At 53.5% G+C, this 17,847-nt stretch overlaps 2 protein-coding genes across 5 annotated transcripts in view; one reads left to right on the top strand and one right to left on the bottom strand.

Moving 5' to 3' along the window:
* PLXNA3 (plexin A3) overlaps positions 1–17,847 on the bottom strand; it is a 139,759-nt gene that overhangs the window by 58,034 nt on the left and 63,878 nt on the right. The gene's annotated exons all lie outside the window — the stretch shown is intronic.
* On the top strand, positions 135–16,164 carry G6PD (glucose-6-phosphate dehydrogenase). 3 transcript variants are annotated; one of them, XM_049872401.1, is made up of 13 exons: positions 135–305; positions 1,157–1,284; positions 11,313–11,350; positions 11,443–11,551; positions 11,999–12,216; positions 12,703–12,861; positions 13,167–13,292; positions 13,586–13,679; positions 14,136–14,322; positions 14,724–14,959; positions 15,085–15,161; positions 15,274–15,366; positions 15,453–16,164. In XM_049872401.1, exons 1-13 carry the CDS (start codon positions 146–148, stop codon positions 15,541–15,543), a joined length of 1,716 nt encoding a protein of 571 aa, XP_049728358.1. In that variant the 5' UTR covers positions 135–145; the 3' UTR covers positions 15,544–16,164. The 3 variants fall into 3 exon arrangements, with proteins under 3 accessions (XP_049728358.1, XP_049728359.1, XP_049728360.1); XM_049872402.1 differs by lacking the exon at positions 135–305 and adding an exon at positions 454–597; XM_049872403.1 differs by lacking the exon at positions 135–305 and adding an exon at positions 582–671.

The following is a 17,847-nucleotide window of genomic DNA, read 5'->3' on the forward strand; positions in this document are numbered from 1 at the left end:
CGACCGGTCCGTGAGGGGGCGGGGCTTCAGAACCCCTGCCCCGAAGCCAGGGGGAGGAGCCAGAGGAGGCGTGGTTACACTGCCGGCGGAAGTCGAGCGTTCCGCGAGGGCTCATGGTCGCCTGGGGGCTGGCGGGAAAACCAGGATGTCAGGGCGGGGCTGGGCTGGGCTGGAGATGGGGACTCCGGTGAACGACGCGGAATTGCACCAGGCCGCGCGAAGCCTCACCCCTAGAGAGGCGGCCGGTGATGCGGAGCAGCCGCAACGGGGACGGGAGCCAGTCCACGGCCTGACGGCCGGCGCAGGTGCCTGAGGGGCGGAGTGAGAGCGGGGTGGAGGGGGGGGTTGGCTGGCGCGCGAGCTGGGCCGGGGATGCGCGCGCACCTGTCCTCTTCCCCCCACCCCCGCACCGTCGCCCCAGCCCGCCCCGCGCGGGAGGGGCCTGTCGAGGCCCCGCCCCGCGCGCCTCGCCTGAGGCCCATCAGCTCAGCTGAGGCCCCCGCCCCGCCGGTTAAATGGGCTCGCGGGGCGCAGCCCCCGGAAATGAGCGCGCACTCCCGGGCTGCGAGCGCTGCAGGCGACAGCGAGGCGGTACAGGTAACCGAGTCGGGCGGACCGAGAGAGCGGAAGGACGTGCTGCTCGCTACCTCAAGACGTCCTTTGGATTGGCGGTATTTGCTGTACTTGGTAGCGGATCGAGTGAGAGGGCCTTAACAGATCATAGTGTCCAATGCAACCCCCCTCTCATCGGGCCAGTGAGGACATTGAGACCCTGAGAAGGGGGGACTTGCCCGGGGTCGCCCAGGTTAGCAGCAGTAGAGCTGAAGCGGACTCCATCATCCGCTAAGTTTACCAGGATCCCGCGCATTGATGAGTTCCCGCCTGAGTGCAGGATTTTAGAGTGAAAGGGTCATGATCGTGTTGTGTGAGGTCCAGAATGTACTCCCTGAAAGAAGGCAGCCTGGGAGAGTATGGCTGGAGCCTGGGAAAGTATGGCCAGAGCCCAGAGCCAAGAGTTTCTAACCCAACCTGGCCGCCCCGGGCACGTTCACAGCCAGTGGTTTCAGTAACCAGGCGTCAGCCTGCTGAGAGCCTAGAGGCCCCCTTCCAGGTGCTTCTCCTCTGTGGGCTTGTCAACGAGCCTTTCTTTCCCCAGAGAACACCATGGCTGAGCAGGTGGCCCTGAGCCGGACCCAGGTGTGCGGGATCCTCCGGGAAGAGCTGTACCAGGGCGATGCCTTCCACCAGTCTGATACACACATATTCATCATCATGGGCGCCTCGGTGAGTCTCCCACAGCCACATCTCAGAAGCCAGACTTACTGTGTGACATTGCCCAAGGCATCGTCTGGCTCTGCACCTGACCTATCCCAACTAACTGTGCAGCGGCCACTCAGGCACTGCGAGGTTTCACTCTTATAACCGTGACCTGCCCAGGCACCACTGTCATCACAGCACTCCTTGCTGTACCGACACTTGGGAGGCATTTCTAAATCCATGCTCAGACCTTGAAAGTAGACCTGAAACTGGAAGGGCCTGAGGGACTTCCTCCCCCTCCACTGAGAAAACTGAGCCGCAGACAGGGGAAGCTATTCTTTCTGGGAGCATCTTTTTCAAACTTGTCGGTGACTTGATGAACATCACACAGTTAATTTGTTCCAGAGGAAAGATCTGAGGCCCAATCATCACCTCTTTCTACCACCTCATCATCCCTGGGGACAAACATTCAGCTTTGCTTTTCATACCATATCTTTTCCCCAACCGCTAAGGCCTGCTAAAGAGCTGTTCCTTGTCCCACCCCAAGTGTCTAGTTTGTGGAACTGCCATTTTGCTTTGATAGGGAAGGACAAAGAATCAATATAAAGGCAGAGGTATAGCACATGTAAGGAAGAGGTTGGGGGGCCGAGGGGGTGGTCCTAGTAAAGCTGTGGCCCCCGGACCACAGCCCCTATCCAGTGTGCTATATGCAGATAAGATCTGCCTTGCGTGAGATGTGCAGGGGCTTGCTAGACCTGCAGCCAGGGCTGCCTCTTGACTTAAACATGAGTGTGACCAAGAACCTGTTAGCATTCATATGGCCATCTTTGCCATTAACTGATTATGTAATCTTGAGCAAGAGTTCTACCCAAACTAGCTAGAGCCGTACAGAGTGGGCAGTGCTCTGCAACTCTCACACCACAGGCTGCCTTCCCCCTCGTGCTGGAGGCACTTGGCAGCTCTTTGTTCACAGAGAACAACTTGCCGCCACCCTTTACAGAGCCTGCTCTGTGCCTTTGTGTCTTTGGTCAGAAATTGGGAAGGAGAGCCGAAAATAACAAGAAGGCAAGCAAGCTAGAATGAGCTGTACTCTAGGAGAAGAGCCAGTACGAGAGAAAAGGGCTTTGCCCTCTGCCTCACCCAGAACCCCAAAACCTGAGAAAGGTGGGTGTTGTCCACCCCCACCCAGGCAAAGCACACGGTCCCCTTAGAGGAGTCATATCTGCATCAGCCACAAACCTTAACACCTAGTATCCTGGCTGTGAGGCCCTTAGTCCCTGAAACAGGCTCAAAGAGAAAATAATTCGGGATTTTTTTCTTCTCCTTTCCCCATCCCCACACTGGCCTGTTGCAAGGATACACCAACAGAGTTTGCCAGGTCCCACACAGATGGGTTAAGACTCATCTGTAGAGTCTTGGGTCTCATCATTGACAGCATCCAGATAGGCTGTGTGATCTGGGGCTTTAGACCTCAGCACATATCAATTGAGCGTTTCTGAATGAATGACAAGGGTCCACAGGCTCTGCCGAGCTGGTTTTATGGCTCTTTGCTGTCTTCGCCTGTGGCCAACCTGGGGTGGTGGTGGCTGTTGTTGTTAGGTGTCATCGAGTCGATTCCAACTCAGAGCAATCCTCTGTGACAGAGTCGAACTGCCCCATAGGGTTTTCTAAGCTGTAATCTTTATGGAAGCAGATTGCCAGATCTTCCCCCCGCCCAGTCGCTGGGTGGGTTCAAACCACCAGTGTTTCAGTTAGCAGCCAAGCACTTAACTATTGCACCACTAGGGCTCCTTAGCCTGGGGTTAGGCAACGCTATTCCAACGCAACCAGCAGGGTTCCCCTTTGCTCTCCTCTGCCCAGGGGCAACAGCCAGAGGTTCCAAAGCAGAGATGGGAAGTGCTGGCTTCGCAGCGTGGAGTGCAGGGCCAGGGGTCCTCCTAAGAGCCTGTGTTGTTTCTCTCCTGACTCTTCTCCTGCTTGAGGGGACTGGAGCAGGGTGGGCAGGTCCTCCCTTGGAGCAAGGACTAGAGGGAGCATTGTGGGGGCATCCACCCGGGGTGCTCTGATAGCACCTGGAACAGCTCCCATCCTGTGCTGCAGAGGTAGGCAGGGTGGTGCTTTGGGAAACTGCGTTCTCTGCTCACTCATTCAACAAGTAGCCGTCACCGGCCTCTGCTGTCCCTGGCCTTGTGCTAGGCATTGGGCAACACCAAGACCACAGCAGCCACAATCCCTGCCCTCATGGCCCTGTGCTTTATGGGAGGCTGGGGACGCAAGGTGAGTTCAGAGCAGTACCTGTGACAGGAGAAACAAACAGGGCTGGGAGGGGGCCAGAGGCCTTGAGAGGTGTGGTCAGGGTGGGCCCTGGGGAGGGGGAGGCACCTGATACTGAGGTCTGCAGCACGAGGCCCCAGGGGAACTTGCTGAGCAAAGGGAAGAGCAGAGGCAAAGCCCTGAGTCAGAGCAAACTGGATGTGACCTAGAAGCTGACAGGAGGCCAGTGGCTAGCGGGCCCAGAACCTGAGCAGGTCAGACCCATGTGGCCATGCTCTGCCCCTCCTGCCTCCTGCACCCACTTACCCAACCCAAACCCACACTGCAGCTTCTTCCTGGGGGCAGCCTGATTCTGCCTCACAGAGTTACAAAACGAGCTTTGAGCCCCTGTCTCCCTGCTATGTGGCCACTTCCCCTTTCTCAGGCCTTTCTTCCCACCCCCACCCCCACCCCTGACCCAGGAAGGGAGTAGAAGAGCTCACTTTCCCAGTGGCAGGGATCCCAGCCCAGAAAGCTCAAATGAAAGAAACCAGTTTCTCCTTATGGACCAGCGTGGGGGAAAGAACCTTGGACCTAGAAGGATGTATCTTCCTCCATCTGATAGGAGCTCCATGAGGCTGGCTAGTGGATCTTCTCCCACACGGACGGCATTGGGGCGGGGTGCCAAGGGAGTGAGAGAGAGCAGGACTGGGAATCTGCTCAGCAAAGTGGACTCACCATGGCATCCTCAGCAATCCCCTTGCTTCTCTGGGCCTTAGTTTCCCTACTTGAACCAGGAGGACATTGGGCCACCATACCCAACCGGCCTGGAAGGGCTGAGCTACTGGCTGGGCTCCACCCCTTCCTCAGAACACTTCTGGGCTGACTTCCTCCTTGGGCCGATAAGATTCTTGCTGTGTCATGATGATGACTTTGGCATTCCCCCAAAGGCCTGTGATTCATGGGCCCCAGGGTATATATGAGGAAGGCCCCTTTGTCAGTGTCTCAGCCACACCTACCTCAGTGGACCCCAGCTTTCCTCTCCCAGGTGGCCAGCAGCCAGCCGGGCCCCAACCAGGGCTGAGGCTCTGCCTCAGCATGCCAACCAATTCTTGACCTCTGTGACCCCAGGGGGAAAGGGTCACCTGCCCCTGCTGGGCCTCCTGCAAGCAGCAGTCTTCTAGGGCTCTTTCTGCAATGCCCTGACCTAATACCAAGACAGATGCCTGCATGGTTCGGGTCAGTGCCCAGGTTTGTCACACTGGATGTGCAAGCAGCACCTCAGGCAGTTCTGTCGCTGGCTGGAGATCTTAATCAGGTCCCAGGTCTCCTGCTAACTCACCAAGTGTCCTTGGGGCAGGTCCTTTCCCCGCTGTAGTCCTCGGGCAAAATGAGGGGGCTGGACAAAATGAGAGCTTCTCACCTTTTTCTCACAAGAATCCCTTTAATTACCCCAGCTGACCATGTTTAGAAAGATTGTATCGATCGATCAAGCCCAGAGATTTCCTCAGGATTCCCCGGCTGAGGGGCAGGCCAGCAAGGGGGCAGCCATACCTGAGCTCCCTTGAGGAGCGCAGCTCAGGCTCCCCTGTCCCCTGGAGCAGAGCAGTCTGCCCACCATGCCCCCCGCCCTCACTGTCTTGCTCCTACCTCTCTCTCTCGGGCAGCTTGGAGACAGTCCGACGGTTGGAGGGCTGAGCTGAAACTAGGCAAGCCGGTTCTGTCACTAGTTAATCCCAAAGGGTGCAGGTCAGCCTGTGACCCTGTGGACGCACAGGAGTCCATGCCCAGGCCACCAATCAATGCCCCCAAGCCCCTCCTAATGTCCCCTAGCTGCTGGAGTTTGATCGGAAGCAAACATGACTTGGTGCAAGGAAGGCTTACTAGTGTTTACAGTCCGTGGTTGCATTAGCATTTTCAAAGCAGCTGTTAACATAAGCTGTCAGGGTAGTCAAGTTGCCTTTTCAGGTGTCCTGCTAGAGGGAACACCAGGTAACTTCACTTTCTGGTGGGGACCCCCGTGTGGGGCGGGTTAGAGGTAAGCTGAGCACCTGCACAGGCGATGCCAGGCTGAGCCCGGGAGTGGAGTGATACCTGCCTTCTTTCGAGCTTGCTTGAGCTCATTGAGGATCAGACCACCCAGACCACATACATCCAATCACTTCAAACATCTGGAAAAAACGGTGTCCAAAGTAACTCGTTAGATGTAGTGTTTTGCTTTTTTTAAATCAGATGTCTTTGCAGAGAAAGCTTCTAAAAGTTACTTTTGCAGTTAATATTCAGGTCCTTAATCCCTGGAATTGAATTTTCTGAGCTCAGCTAATCCCTATCCCAGCGCCCACACTGCCTGTCTGTGCCCTCCCTCCCTGCCGATTTGCAGCGCTCCATGGGGCCTGGGTGTGCCCTCCCTGCACCCGTCCCACGCTCCTAATTACAGGTTTGACGCATGAAAGGGTAGGTGCCCTGCTTGGTGCTTCTTCAGGAGCATCGCAGCTCTTTTTGCCCATTCCTCTTCCACCTAATGTGTAAAGTTCCTTTGTCAAGTCACATCAGGTATTATTGTGTTCATTCCTAGAGTCTTTCTAACTTTTGCTTTTGTAAATGGTGTTGTTTTACATTGCATTTTCCAAGTGGTGGTTGCTAGTGTGTATGAAGGTCATGGACTTTAGTCTATTAGTTTTTATATTGTTTCATTGAAATATAAGTAATAAAGAACACAAGTTGAAGAACCAGACCAGTATCTGCGCCCCAGAAACCCTCCACACCACCCCTTTCCAGTCACTCTACCCTGAAGGGCAACTTCTAACACCACGGAGTAGTTTTGCCTGTTCTTGAACTTTATACAAATGGAATCCTGCCGTATGTAGCCCTGTGTGCCTGGCTTCTTTTCTGCGACATTCTGTTTGGAGGGTTCACCCATACTGTCGTGTGAAGCTGTAGTTTGTTTTATCCTTTTTTTTTTTTTTTTGGAACACTACAGAAACACATCAACAGCAGAGTACAGTGCACGATCAGGTTCAACCCCTCACCCAGCTCCAAAGATGCGCAACATTCACCATTCTTGTTCCATCCACTCCCCACCCCGCAACTCAATTATCATTTCCTTGACAGTTCTTTGTTTTAGGTAAAATCTGTACGCATTGCAATGCATAAGTCTGGACTGTACAATTTCAACAGTTGGTTACACCTGTGTGACCCACACCTTCATCATAATATAGGACATTCCTGTCTCCCCAGAAAGTTCTGTGTGCCCCTTCTCAGTCAGTCCACCCCCTACCCGAGGCAACCATGATCTAGTTTTTTTCTTTTTTAACAAACCCACAAATTATTTACTTTTCAATAAGTTTACATCTTCGAGGGTGCCACATCACACAGATTCTGTGTCTAGCAGTCTTAGCAGGAAGGTTGCTTTGGAATTTGGCACAAACCATGCCGTTCTTTCCATGAGGATGAGTTACCTTTCCCCAGATTACTCTTGCAAAAAATGGTGTCAGAGCATCAGACCTCCTCATCTAATTTCACAAGGGGAAGGAGAACCATTATCAACATCAGCCCAAGGCTGATTCCTATGAGGTGGAGGTCAGATATACCTCCATCCTCCAACCTTTTTACCAATTCTGACACCAACCATCCCTCCCACGGTACTCTCTACCTCCCTGCTGGGTTTGATAGTTCATTGCAATGGCCACACAGAACTCACGAACAATACTTACGATTATGGGGTTTATTAGGGAAGCAACAGGTTACAATTCAGGATCAGGAACGACTCAGTACACAGCCTTGATCAGGAAAGCTTCTTTTCACCCTCTACTACTGGGCCCTGCTCAGGACTTTGTTGGGCAAGTGTTTACAGCTCTTAGCTCTGTGGGTCAGCAAGCCCCACTGCAGCCATTTCGCACCACTATTGCTCTGTTACTGCTGCGCTGCCGTCTCTGACTGTCTTCCATGTTGCAAGTTCCTCTCTCCCTCTGTCTCCTGGGTCTAAAAGGTTCTTGGCACAGGGACCCCGGGTCCAAAGGACACGCTCTGCTCCTATCTCTTCTTCTGGATAGTGAGTTCCCCCCTCTGCTCCGGGATTGGCTCACTCTTAAGCCTAGCTGGATGGCAAAACTGACCAGTCCCCTCATTAGGGTACCATAGACCTTATTTGCATGGTCCAGTCCCCACAGGGGTTCCATGTACCTTACTTGCCTCATTAGCAATCTGTCTAATCCCCTTGGTGGGCCACAAGCACCTTATTTGCATAGTCCCACCCAATCATTTTGTAGGAGTCACAAGACTATGGCAAGAAAGGCCATATAAAAGCAAACTCATCACACAGCAGCTCTGGTTTTGTTAGGCTTGCTGCCAGGAACCATGATCTAATTTCTATCACAATAGATTAACGTTGCCTATTTTAGAATTTTCTCTGACGAATGCATATAGTATGTACTCTCTGGCTCAGCGCAGTGTTTTTGAGATTGATCCATGTTGCAAGGATTGCTAGCTCACTCTTTTATCTTGCTAAGTAGTATCTCACTGTAGGAATATACACTTTGCTTGTTCATTTACCTAATGACTAATGGGAGCATTTGAGTTGTTTCCAGTTTGGGGTTACTGTTAATTGAAGCTACTATGAACATTTGTGTACAAGTCTTTTTATGGACAGGCGCTTTCATTTCTCTTGGGTAAATACCTAGGAGTGAAATGGCTGGATCGTATGGTAGGTGTGTTTAACTTTGTAAGAGATGGACAAACTGCTTTCTAAAGTGGCTGTACCAGTTTACATCCCCACTAATGATGTATTCCACCTCCTGGTCAGTGCATGGTTTTATCAGTCTTTTTGTTTACAACAGTTCTAATGGGTATGACATGGTATCTCATCGTGGTTTAATTTTCATTTTTCTGACAACTACTGATCTTGAACACTTTTTCATGTATTTATTGGCCATTCATTTATTTTCCTTCTGAAGTACCTATTCAAGCCTTTTACCCATATTTTAATTGGGTTTTTTTCTTATTATCGCATTATCAAAACCTAAGACCAAACCTGTTACCGTCAAGTTGATTCCAACTCAGCAACCCTGTAGGACAAAGTAGAACTGCCCCATAGGGTTTCCAAGGAGCAGCTGGTAGATTCGAACTGCCGACCTTTTGGTTAGAAGCCGTAGCTCTTAGCCTCCACGCCACCAGGGCTCCTACTGCATTATAGGACTTGTTTATATGTTCTGGATACAAATAATTTTGCTGAAGGATTTTCCTAGTCTGTGGCCTATTTATTTTCTTAATAGTGTTTTTTGACATACAGAAGTATTTTATCTTGATGAAGTCTTAATTTATCAGTGTTTAAGAAATCTTTGCCTACTCCCATCTATTCATTTTTTAATCTCACATCCTAATATTTTATGTGTAGAATTTTTGTTTTATTTTACATAAACAGCCTATCATCTACAAATATTGACAGTTTCCAATCCTTAGACTATTGTCATTTTCTTGCCTTACTACACTGGCTGGGATCTCTAGTTCAACATCGACTACAAAAGCCAGCTGCAGACATTCTTTTATTGTTTCTTATTTTTAAAGCATTTCCACATTATGTATAGTCTTTGTCAAGTAAAGGAGGTTCCCTTTTATTGCTAGTTTGGTAAGAGTCTTTATCATGAATGGATATTTAGTTTTATGAAACTTTTTCTGCATCTGTTGAGTTTCGCAAAGTTGCTAGATTTAAAAATCAGTAGATAGGAGTAGGGAAAGATTTCTGATAGTTGTTTTCCTTGAATCTCTTAATGTGGTGACTTTCAATGGTTAATTTTTATTTTTTAGTGTTGAACCAACCTTTTCTTTCCAGGATCAACCCAACTTGGTTCTAATGGGTTCCATTTTTTAACACTGCAGGATTTGGTTTGCTAAGGCTTACGGATGGATTTGGGCATGTACATCTGGGCATATGAATGGGACTGGCTGGTGTTTGTTCCCATGTGCCTTTCTTACCTGCCGGCCTCATAAAAGGTTGGAGAGTGTTCCTCTTTCTTCTGTTTGCAGGAAGAGTTTATTTTAGACTGGAATTTGCTTTTCCTCACCTTTTGGTAAAATCCATTAGTGAAGCTCTCTGTGCCAGGGTTGTCTTGATGGGAAGGTTTGTAGCTGTCAATCCAGTTTCCATGACGGTCATGGTTACAGATTTAATTGTGTGCCCCCAAAACAGATGTTTAAGTCCTAACCACCATACCTGTGAACATGACCTCGTTTGGAAATAGTCTTCACAGATTTTATTACTTAGGGTAACATGAGCTCATTCTGAAGTAGGGTGGATCCTAATCCCATCTGAGTGATGTGTTTATAAAAGAGAAGACACACAGAGAAGACAGCCATGTGACAATGGGGCAGAGATTGTAGGAGGCAGAGCTGTAAACCAAGGAACTCCAAGGATCACCTGCCATCACCAGAAGCTGGGAGAGAGGCATGGAACAGATCCTCTCTCAGAGCCTCAGAAGGAATCAACACACCTGACTCCCTGATCTCATACTCCCAGCCTCCAGGACTGTGAGAGAATAAATTTCGTGGTACTTTGTTACAGCAGCTCCAGGGCACTCATCCAACCATTGTACCTCTCAGGTTCCCTCGCTCCTTCTTGAGTCCATCCTGTTCGGTTGGATTTTTCTAGGAACTTGTTCATTTCATCCAAGTAGTCAGATGTGGCATAAAGTTGTTCATAAAATCCTCTCCTGTGTTTCTTGTCTGAGGTTTGGTCCCCTCTTTATTCCTATTTGTGCCTTCCTAAAAAGCAATCTTTACAGAGGGTTGTCTTTTATTAGTCTTTGTCAAACACCAACTTTTGGTTTGTTGACCTTTTTTGTGTGTTTCCCATGAATTCTTGTTTTGTATTGTCCCCTGCCTTATAATTTATTTGGCTTTAAAATTGTACTGTCTTTTTTCTGATTTCTTAAATTGACTGTGTTGCTTATTTTAAGCAACTCTTGTTTACTAATGTAAGTACTTTGCAAAGTACCACAAACAGGGTGGCTTAAAACAGCAGACATTTACTCTCTCACAGTTCGGGGGACCAGGCATCTGAAATGATGGCGTGGGCAGGCCCATGCTCTCTGAAGGCTCTAGGGAGGATCCTTCCTTGCCTCTTTCAGCTTCTGCTAGTCCCAGGCATTCCTTGGCCTCCTCCCTGTATGTTTCTGTGTCCAAGTTCCCTTTCCTTACCAGCACAGCAGTCATTGAGATAGAGCTCACCCTACTCCAGTATGACCTCATTGACAAAGACTATTTCCATAGAAGGTCATGTTCACAGGTTCTGGGTGGACGTGAATTTTAGGGGGACACTAGTCAGCCCGGTACAGCATATAAGGCCACATCTCATGAGTTTTGATACACAGTATTTCCGTTGTCATTCAGTTCTAATAGGAATTTAGTTTTGCTTCTTTAACCCACGAGTTACTTAGAAGCGAGCTCTTTTGTTGTGATTTTTGTTTGAGCTAGTTTTGTTTTTTTTTTTTTTCACTGAATTGTATTGTGGTCCCAGAGGGGCTCTGTCAATTCCAGTACATTCCTGTTGGGTGAGGCGTGCTGGAGGTCAGTTGGCGTAAACGTGTCTGCTGCCAGCCAGGCTGCAACATTCTGTGTCATCTCAGAATCAGGGTTAAAGGACAGTGCAGTCTGGCCACACATGGGGACAAGACAGATAGAAGTGGCTGCACGGCACCCCTGAGCAAGTGCGTAGATCTCCTGGGGTGCTGGGGATCAAGGTCAGAGACAAGCAACGTGGGCTTCCCCATCTCTCTCACTTCTGACCAAGCCTGTTCCCTTTGCCACAGGGCGACTTGGCAAAGAAGAAGATCTACCCGACCATCTGGTAAGCACATCCTCCTCCCTGCTGCCCCCACAGCCTCCCTCAGGGAGAGGCCCAGCCCACTCCGTCCTCACATGGCTGTGCTCTGCCCTCAGGTGGCTGTTCCGAGATGGCCTTCTGCCCGAAGATACCTTCATCGTGGGCTATGCCCGCTCTCGCCTCACAGTGGCTGACATCCGCAAACAGAGCGAGCCTTTCTTCAAAGTGAGCGGCCCCACCCATGGCCTTACCACAGCTAGCAGGGCCAGCCTCAGGTTGGAGCCACGCCCCTACTGGGGGACTCCCCAGGATGCCTTTCTCTTCTCCCGCCCTGTCTCTGCTCACCTGTCCCGGCCGTGGGGCAAGACCACATTAGAACAAAGCTATCAAGCTCTAGCATTTCTCATCCTTGCCCTTCCAAGCCACTGGCTCCAGCCACTTCCTCTGTGGCCCCTGTCGCAGGCCCACTCCAGCCTGGAACTCACCCAGTGGGACAGGCTAGGAGTTAGCAGAAGGACGCCTCCTCGATGCATATTCAGCAAGGAAAATCCTCTCTAGCTGCATCTTCTCAGGGCAGCCTACCCAGGCTGTGGGGTGAGGGGAGTGAGACCCCCGACATACTCCCCTGAGGCAGAGCAGGGGAGGGGACCGATGTCTGTCTGTCTCACCCAGGCCACCGCAGAGGAGAAGCTGAAGCTGGAGGAGTTCTTTTCCCGCAACTCCTATGTGGCTGGCCAGTACGATGACCCAGCCTCCTACGAGCGCCTCAACAGCCACATGAACGCCCTCCACCAGGGCCCCCAGGCCAACCGCCTCTTCTACCTGGCCCTGCCCCCCACCGTCTACGAGGCCGTCACCAAGAACATCCATGAGACCTGCATGAGCCAGACGTAAGTCTGTTCACACCCCTCCCTTCCTGCCACCAAGGCTGCCTTGCCCTGCCCCTGCCATATAGTTCCTCCACCTGGCAAAGGATAAGCACCATAAATACGGTGCCTTTATCACTCAAATCCTCCTGGGCAACCTCAATATCAATGACACCAGAAACCACTAACTGCCTCCTGGCAACAGTTCCCCTCCGGGGCCACCAGATGGCAGTGTTGCTCCATGAAAACCTCACCACTGCCTTTGCTCAGGCTCCCAAAGCAGCGGCCATCTCAGTTTCAGTATGTCCTGCTTTGGGATACAGAATGCTATGTCTGTGGTTCTGAGGACGCTCTACACCAAGGCAGGGAGGGGAGGGCAGCCCTACACAGAGAAGGAGGAGCCATGGGGAGGAGGGGGAAGGTGATGCAGTGGACTTGGCCCCCTGCTCCCTAGGAAGGGGGTTGAGGGCACATGGGACTGGGAGGCTCAGGCCCCCCTCTCCCTGGCAGAGGCTGGAACCGCATCATTGTGGAGAAGCCCTTTGGGAAGGACCTACAGAGCTCCGACCAGCTGTCCAACCACATCGCTTCCTTGTTCCGCGAGGACCAGATCTACCGTATTGACCACTACTTGGGCAAGGAGATGGTTCAGAACCTCATGGTGCTGAGGTAGGTGCCAAGACCTGGCGTGCTGCCCCCCCAGGTATGAACCCCACACCGTTCCCCTGCACTGTGGTCCCTCCGGCCTCACCCCCTCGTCCTGGAGCCCCCGGGCGAGCACACTAGTCTCCAGGCCGGGACAAGCCCCAGGCTGACCACTCAGATCCAGCTCCTGTGCAGTAGAAGCCCAAGGAGGGGTCTAGGCCCCAACACTTTGCTACTATGAGGGGCCCCTGGGACCCCCTTGGACCCCCTCGGACCCCCTTGGACCTCCTTACACCTCCTTACCACCGTTCACCCTGCTCTCCTCACAGGTTTGCCAACAGGATTTTTGGCCCCATCTGGAACCGGGACAACATTGCCTGTGTGATCCTTACCTTCAAGGAGCCCTTTGGCACTGAGGGCCGTGGGGGCTACTTTGATGAGTTTGGAATCATCCGGTGAGAGTCTGTGTCACCCCTTCCTGGGAGGCTGACACAGGGCCTGGGAGGCTGGGCAACTCCACAGGGAGGCAACGGATCAGATTGCCTCTGGTGGCTACAATGCGGGGAAGGATCCCTACACAGCCAAGCCCCCGCCCCCCAGCTCTCCTTGGTCAGGAAGCAGGTTTGAGGTCCCTGGAGTAGCAGCACCTGGCTGAACAGGGTGGCGGGGCTGAGGCTGGTACATCTCTCAGTCCATCCCCCACCTGGAAGCAGGGCCTGAGAGGAGCTTTGCCTGCTCTCACCCCCAGGGACGTGATGCAGAACCACCTCCTGCAGATGCTCTGTCTGGTGGCCATGGAGAAGCCCGCCTCCACTGACTCGGACGATGTCCGTGATGAGAAGGTAGGGATGCCCACCCCGTGTCTTCCTCCAGCTCCAGCAGCCGCACGCCAAAGCAGGCCAGCCAGGACAGGAGCACTGCGGAGGACGTGCACACTGGGGACACCCTGGGCTGGGAGTCACACAGCCTGAGTCATGATATCCCACGTCTGATAGTGACTTCTGTGTGACTTGGGGCTAGCCCAGTGTCTTTCTGGCCTTAGCTTCCCCATCAGGAAAACAAGGATGGTGTAGGTGGTCCTGGAGGGCCCCAGCCTTGGGGAAGGTGGCCCCAGCTGTGACTTTGGCAGAGGAAGTGAAGCCCAATGGGCGCCACCTCCTGTCTGCAGCTGCCCCCAGGAGACCCGGCACAACTGTCCGGCTGTGGCCACAGTCACTCCCCCACCACTTCCTCCAACCCACACAGGGGCCAACTGGCCTAATTAACCAGGGCTCTTTCTCTCCCTGGCTCATTCCCAGGTCAAGGTCTTAAAGTGTATCTCGGAAGTGCAGGCCGACAACGTGGTCCTGGGGCAGTACGTGGGGAACCCCAACGGGGAAGGCGAAGCTACAAAAGGGTATCTGGATGACCCCACGGTGCCCCGTGGGTCCACCACGGCCACCTTCGCTGCTGTTGTCCTCTACGTCGAGAATGAGAGGTGGGACGGTAGGTGCCACCACCAGGGCCCAGCCAAGGTCAGTGGGCGGTCACACAGCAAGAGGGCCAAGGAGGATGGAGAGGCCGGGACCAGTGTCTCCCACAGTCGCCTCACCACACACGTATATGCATGCACACACTCTCACACTCACATGGTTTTGCTTCCTCTTTCACTCACACACTCGTCGTCACAAGCTTTCACACACACTTTTACACACTCGCATTTTCATGTGCTCTCATGCTCTCTCACGCACACACTTCCTCGCTCACACCACACGCGTTTGCGTGAACAAATAAGTTCTCACACAAACTCACGCCCACGCCCAAGCAGCTTGGCAGGCCTGGGAGAGCCAGGGGAGCCCAGCGGGGCCGGCGACTCCGGTCTCAGGCCTTGCCACTCCCGGCCCCAGGTGTGCCCTTCATCCTGCGCTGTGGCAAGGCCCTGAATGAGCGCAAGGCTGAGGTGCGGCTGCAGTTCCGTGACGTGGCTGGCGACATCTTCCACCAGCAGTGCAAGCGGAATGAGCTGGTGATCCGCGTGCAGCCCAACGAGGCCGTGTACACCAAGATGATGACCAAGAAGCCCGGCATGTTCTTCAACCCCGAGGAGTCAGAGCTGGACCTGACCTACGGCAACAGATACAAGGTGCCATGCAGAGCCAAGGGGGTCAGGGAGCCTTTGGGACAAGGGGCAGTACTGTGGGGGAGCTTGCAGAAGGCCATAAGGAAAGGGGGTATCACCAAGACCCCTGTTTTCCCCTTCCCTCGAAGAACGTGAAGCTCCCTGATGCCTACGAGCGCCTCATCCTGGATGTCTTCTGCGGGAGCCAGATGCACTTCGTACGGAGGTGAGAGGCACCACTGCCCGCCATGGCGCCTTCCAGCCTGGGCCGGGCCCTGCCTTGGGGGCAGCCTTGCTCCATCGGTGGCCCACACCCAAAAGCCACTCTATCTCCACAGCGACGAACTCCGGGAGGCCTGGCGGATCTTCACCCCACTCCTTCACAGAATTGAGCGCGAGAAGCCTCAGCCCATCCCCTACATTTATGGCAGGTGAGAGCCAGGATGGGGCTGGGGAGTGGCAGGGATCCGGGAGGCCAGGAGACTGCCTCCCATCTCACCTGGTGTCGCTCTCCCAGCCGAGGCCCTGTGGAGGCAGACGAGCTGATGAAGAGAGTGGGCTTCCAGTACGAGGGAACCTACAAGTGGGTGAACCCCCACAAGCTCTAAGTGCCTGCCCCACCCCATCCCCTGCTTCTCTGGCCCGTCTAAGCTTTCGCCCCCACTGCCCCTCCCACCTCAGTAGGACTTTGGGACCACAGGCCTCAGCCCCAGGTTCCCCAGGCCCCAGGCTCAGGCCAGCCTCTTCCTGCCTGCCACTCAGCCCTGAGCCCCAGTTACATTCCAGAACTTGAGGCTGCGTGCAGTGACCTTCCTGTGTGGGCCCCAGGCTGTCCCTGCACAATGTCTGCCTGTCCCCAGGACCATCTGTCCTGGGGCCTAGGGCAGGACTCAGGGGGGAGGGGGAGGGGGCCACCTTGGGGCTGTGGGCACACACCTTTCCGTCAGAATTTGGAAAGGAGAGGATCACATCCATGTGGACACGTTCCAAGGGCCAAGAGAGAGTGCCCACAGTAATGCCAGCCTCAGCGCCACTGGACATTCCAGGTCACCAGTTGGCAAGGACCTCCATGCTGCCCAGCATTCCCATGTCTCTGGCCCCCTGGGTGCCCCTCCACCACACTAATTCTTTCTAGCTCCTCCACTCTGCACTCCGTGGCAACACAGGGAAAGCAGAGGCCAGCAGCTGGGCCCCTCCCCTCGACCTCTGCCATTAAAGCTACAAGCCCACCTGCCTCACCCTGTCGTTGCCTCCCTGCCGCCGTGACCTTTCCTGCCCTGCTTCTTAGCCCGCCATGCTCCTCGCCTTGGCATCTCAGGCAAGGCCCCTGGGCATCACTCATCCCTGACCCCATGGCCAGTTGTGACTGAGTCCTGTGCCCAAATCCACCTCCTGAGTCTCCCTTGGCTCGGCCCCACTCCTCAGATTGTTGTCACTGGGAAGCAGCTGCAGGTTCTAGGTCCTTCTTGCCCCACCCTCCATCCCCCACAGGCTCCCTGCCCCTCTCAGAGTCACTTCAGGGAAGCTCACAGGGCACTGACACGGCCCACCCACAGATGCTAGAATAATTCAGGAGGGAGAGGTGACAAGATTTTAGGACTGCCATCAGGGACCAGGGGAGATGGTCCAAGGTAGCGCCAGCTTTCTGGCCTGGGCAGCAGTTAAAGGATGGCACCATGCTAAGGTAGGGAGCACTTGGCAAGAAAGGGATAAATAAGCTTGCGACACATTTAGTCTGGGGTGCCCATGGCACATCCAAAGGCAAAGGCCATGCCCCCCGTGCCCCTGACCAGCTTGGCCTCTCCTTTAAGGCAGAGGGGCTGGAGTTGTAAACTTGCTGGGTCTCTGCTTGTACGAGTGTCTCGTGGCTGCCACAGCAAACTACCACTAACTGGGGGGCTTAAAACCACAAAAATTGATTCTCCCACAGTTCTGGAGGCCAGAAGTCTGAAATCAAAGTGTCTGCAGGGCCATGCTCCCTCTGGGGCCTCCAGGGGAAGGATCCTTCCCTGGCTCTTCCAGCCTCTAGTAGGCCCTGGTGGTCCTTGGCTTTTGACTGAATCACTCCCATCTCTGCCCCTGTCTTCACATGGCCTTCTCTTCTCTGCCTGTGTCTGTCACTTCTCATAAGGTCACTAGTCTCTGGATGAAGGCTTAACCCTACTCCAGTATGACCTCATCTTAACTAGTTTCATTTGCAAAAAACCTGTTTTCAAATAAGGTCATACTCTGAGGTTCTGGGTGGATGTGAGTTTTGGACACTATCCAGCCCAATAACAGGCTCCCAACAAAGAAAACAGATCCCGAACATCTTGGCTAAGCACTGGGGGGCTGGCAGGAAACACACATAGGGGTTCCTGCACTCATCGGCCTGAGTTCTAGTAGGTGAGAGACAGGGAACAAAACAAATCACCATAGAGGGCGGTCCGTCTTAGGGAGCAAACAGACAAATGGCCCAGGCAGTAAGCAGGGAAGGCTGCCTTTCCCCGAGACTTGGGGAAGGCCTCTGAAAGGTACCATCTCCATGCTGAGACCTCAGGATTGGAAGAAGCTCCATCTGTAGGCAGCGCTAGGGCTACCTGTTCTAGGCTGGGAGAGATCTGGTATGACACGTACCCTGCACCCACCAGGGCCCTGCAGCTGGCAGGGGCTGGGTGTTCTAGGACCAGGAGGGCCCTCAGTCTGTTCTCGGGAGTTCGGCAGGAGTGGAGCTCAGCTGGCCTGGCAATTGCCCAGGGCTTTTTCACTCAAAAGTATCCTTGACCTCCCAAGGAGAGCCAGCTGGCCAGGCCTTCTGCGAAGCACCCCTAGGCGGGGAGGGCACACTCCGGGCCTGGTGTGGTGGGTGAGGGATACAGAGAAGGCCCTCCTTGATCAGCGAAGGCCCAGATCTCAGGGGCAAGACGAGCTTC

This window comes from Elephas maximus, chromosome X, assembly GCF_024166365.1.
Source record: "Elephas maximus indicus isolate mEleMax1 chromosome X, mEleMax1 primary haplotype, whole genome shotgun sequence".
NCBI lineage: Eukaryota > Metazoa > Chordata > Mammalia > Proboscidea > Elephantidae > Elephas > Elephas maximus.